The sequence below is a fragment of the Helianthus annuus genome, chromosome 4, assembly GCF_002127325.2.
Source record: "Helianthus annuus cultivar XRQ/B chromosome 4, HanXRQr2.0-SUNRISE, whole genome shotgun sequence".
Lineage (NCBI taxonomy): Eukaryota > Viridiplantae > Streptophyta > Magnoliopsida > Asterales > Asteraceae > Helianthus > Helianthus annuus.
The window spans coordinates 61,816,623-61,820,492 of NC_035436.2; the positions used below are offsets into that span (position 1 = coordinate 61,816,623).

At 33.3% G+C, this 3,870-nt stretch overlaps 2 protein-coding genes across 2 annotated transcripts; both read right to left on the bottom strand.

The window, feature by feature from the left end:
* LOC110933522 lies at positions 1 to 564 on the bottom strand. The gene has a single exon (XM_022176740.1). The coding sequence runs from the start codon at positions 562 to 564 to the stop codon at positions 1 to 3; it is 564 nt and encodes a 187-aa protein (XP_022032432.1).
* A 386-nt stretch (positions 565 to 950) lies between these two features.
* Positions 951 to 3,423, bottom strand: LOC118491503. Its single transcript, XM_035989333.1, has 4 exons — positions 2,568 to 3,423; positions 2,068 to 2,395; positions 1,194 to 1,792; positions 951 to 1,108 (listed from the first exon to the last, which is right to left on the bottom strand). Exons 1-4 carry the CDS (start codon positions 3,421 to 3,423, stop codon positions 951 to 953), a joined length of 1,941 nt encoding a protein of 646 aa, XP_035845226.1.
* Between the last annotated feature and the right edge of the window lie 447 nt (positions 3,424 to 3,870).

The window sequence follows — 3,870 nt, forward strand, 5'->3', positions numbered from 1 at the left end:
TTAACTTAGATATTCCTTCTCAACTCCCGGAAAAACTGACAACAACCGGTCGTTAATTTCTTGAACCACATCATTTGTTGGAGCAAGAATTGCTCTTTGATGGAAGTAATTTTGTTCATTGAAATGATATATAAGAGAAGGATATACAAACTCGATTAACTCAGAAATGGGATCTGACGAATGTTTGATGAGAAGATCTTCGGGTATTTGTAAATTTGCATCGCCGTCATTCATACCACCAACATTACCTTCCCCTATATCCAAAAGCCAGTTTGCAAAAATGGTAGTTTTCTGTATTTCAGATGGATCATTTGAGGTACTCAACCGCAATTTTTTTGTCAATTTTAGGACCTTGCAAGTTCTCCAAAGATAAGAAGAACTTAAAGAAGCATTTACAATTTGTTGTCTGCTTCCTCCTAGCACCACAGGTAGTATTTTTCGGAAGTCTCCTCCAAAAACTATAACTTTCCCACCAAATGGTAATTCTGATGATGCTCCAGATACAGATCTAAAAAGGTCTTTTAACGATCTGTCCAAAGCTTCAAATCCATGTTTATGTACCATTGGTGCTTCGTCCCAAATAATAAGTGATGTTTCTTGTAATAAACGTGCAAGATCGCTGTCTGGCTAAATGAAGCAAAAAGAATCCTCATCTAAATTGATAGGAATATGGAACCGGGAGTGAGCAGTCCTCCCTCCTGATAGCAAAAGAGATGCAATTCCACTGGAAGCCACACTTAAAACAATTTTCCCTTTAGATCTTATAGATGCACATAAAGTCTTCCAAAGATATGTTTTTCCAGTTCCACCGTAACCATAAACAAAAAAACCCCTCCTTTGTTGTTATCCACCGCTGTGATGATTTCTTCATATATAACTCGTTGTTTATGAGTTAATGAAGAGAAAATGTTACGAAACTCTTTAGCTAATATCTCCTTGTCGTAAGCCAACTATTCACTAAGTAAAAGATTGTTTGCGGAAGATATACAATCATGATTAGGAAAAGGCATACTGGAATACCTTTTAAGAGTCGAATTATTTCGAAGTAAAAACTTTTGGATCTCAAACAATGTTAGGTTCTTAATTTGATCTTCGTTAAGTACTAAACCTGTCAAATAATTATATTAACGTCTAAATTATATATATTACATTAACTTAAAAACTCATATAAAATTTATTATAATGGAAAATACCTGGATGTTTTAAAATACGACGTTGCTTGTAGAGAATGTCATCTGACAAGTAAGTGAAAGTTTTTTCCCACACAAATTCAGGTCTATACATACTCTCGGACATTAACATTGTACAAAACAAACTTCTTATATAATAACCCGATCCGGTGAAACTTGCTTCTACAATTGCTTCAACATATTCATTGTCATCATCCAAAAGGCCATATGCATAACATGCATCTCTAAAAGTAGGATACTCAACATCATTTACGGTTCTAATATCCTCAAAATTTCTTGGACCTTTCACCTTGTTCAACAAAATCCTCAAATAATAAGCTTCACCGACTGAAAGAGAAACTGAATGAATTCTGCCAATTGAAAACCCTCTTTTCCTTGGTTTCAACTTACGTTTGTTGCTCTTCCAGACAAATTGTGTTGGGAATTCGACATAAGTAAGTTGACGTGCGGCTGGGTATTTTTGATTACAAAGAAACCACTGTAAAAACATTGAAGCATTCACTGACGGTTTATCTAACACATCTTCTATTTCTTCAAATTCTTCATAGATAACATGTTGTTGTCCTGGAAGATGAAAAGGAAGCCTAATGACAGAAGGATTCCTATAATGTATATCATAAGAAAAAATCCGCCAAGACGCTTCACAAGCAGATATGTATCTACAACTATAGTAGTCTTTGATTTCATCAATCGTCTTTTCTTGATCATTTGCTTCTTTACTTGGTACAAAACAAATTGATGCCTTATCATGACCTTTTTTATATATTTAAACAAATATTTTATTGATCCGGCCTGATTGCACCACTCAACATTGATGTGTGCTTGATATCTTTGTAACAAAATTTTGTTGTATGGCACAACACTGCGGTTATCTAACTTGACATCTGACTTCTCAATAAAAACACCATTGTTACGCCTTCTATAAACGGGAAAACCATCACCTTCTATGCATGTAGATTCACGGATTTTTTTGGGAAATTTTTTTGAACACTTTCCGTCAATCATGCAGGGACAATTCATATTTTCAACACCACAAGGACCATGAATCATGAACTCACTTACAAGAAAATATAACTCTGGTTCTTTTTCGGTAGAAATGAATGGATCGATATAATCAACGGTTGGAAGTTTGTGGTCGGCATGCATAAATAAGCACAAATGAGCATGAGGCAAGCCGCGCTTTTGAAACTCCACCGTATATACAACTAAAAAAAGCAAAAAAACAAATTTTAAATTGTGTAATATATTTACTTTTTTAATGTTTCCTACCGTTTACTAACTAAATAGGCATATATAACATAGTTTATAGTTTATTTATTATAAATGTCGAAAAAAATGTAGAAACGTTTGAAGACAAAAACAAAAAAAATTAAATACCTGCTTGAACCTTTCCCAGAATTGCATTATCCCTTAAGTCTTTAATGATGGAATCCAACTTGATTTTAAATAACCTACATAAAATATCAGGCCTATCTTCCGGGTTAAGAGTCATGTCCTTATGAAACCTCTTCACTTCAGGCCATTTTGGGTTACATGTGATTGTTATGAAAAAATCAGGATATCCATACCATTTACAAAGGGACATGGCATCTAAATAATTTTGAAACATGTACCGTTCACTACCAGTAAAAGACGAAGGTAATATAACACGCTGACCGATTTTGGAGACATCACCTTTGCCTTGTTTTTTAACGAAACATAAATTCTCAAAAGTCTCGCATCTTAATTTCTTTTGTTGAGTACGTATGTATAAGAGCCTTTCGCTTTTAATCATAGTATACACATCAACCAAAAATTGTTGAAAAAGCCTTCTGGAATTAAGAACCAAAGAAAACGTATTCAATCTGTCTTGGATTCTATAGCAAAAGTATTCTCTCATTGTGCACGTATGTCTTTTACTGGTGGTTGAAGTAGAAACATCACTGGTGGTTGAAGTAGAAACATCACGATGAAGGATATCAATTCTATAACCATCATCAACGTACACAAAAAGTAGGGGATATTGAAGAGCTAAATAAGAAGGATGTAGTTCACTAATACGCTCGAGATAACCTTGTTTACTCTTCACAATAATATCTCTAGGTTCAAACAAAGTGTCAATATCTCCAACTATTAAAGCAGCAACTTCAGAAGCAGTTGGCAAGTTATATGTCCTACCATCTTGATTCCTTTTTGCAATAAGGCGTATCTTTAGATTCTCACGAGGATTTCTTTGAAAACAATCTCGCGCCATTCTGTAAGACTTAACCAACTGATTGTGTGAATCTAACATTGCCTTCAATTCTTTAATAATTTCAAAATCCAAATTTTCGGTACTTGATGTGGAGTCTTTTTTGGTTTGCCTAATTAAAAAAAGTAAAATATAAAGTAAATAAGGATTGATAAAAAAAGGTATTTTTGGAATATGAAATTTTGAAAAATTACATAAAAAACATACCCTAAAACAAATTGTCTGTTTGCAACCTCATTCTCAGTATCATATATATATATATATATATATATATATATATATATATATATATATATATATATATATATATATATATATAACTGAGAAAATTTGGGCTTGGATCCATTCGTTGGTATAAGACTTCCAATACTATGATAATTTTCACCACTAAGTCTGAATACATACGGAGATTTACCATTGTTAATGGAGTTATCTACTTTTCCACCCATG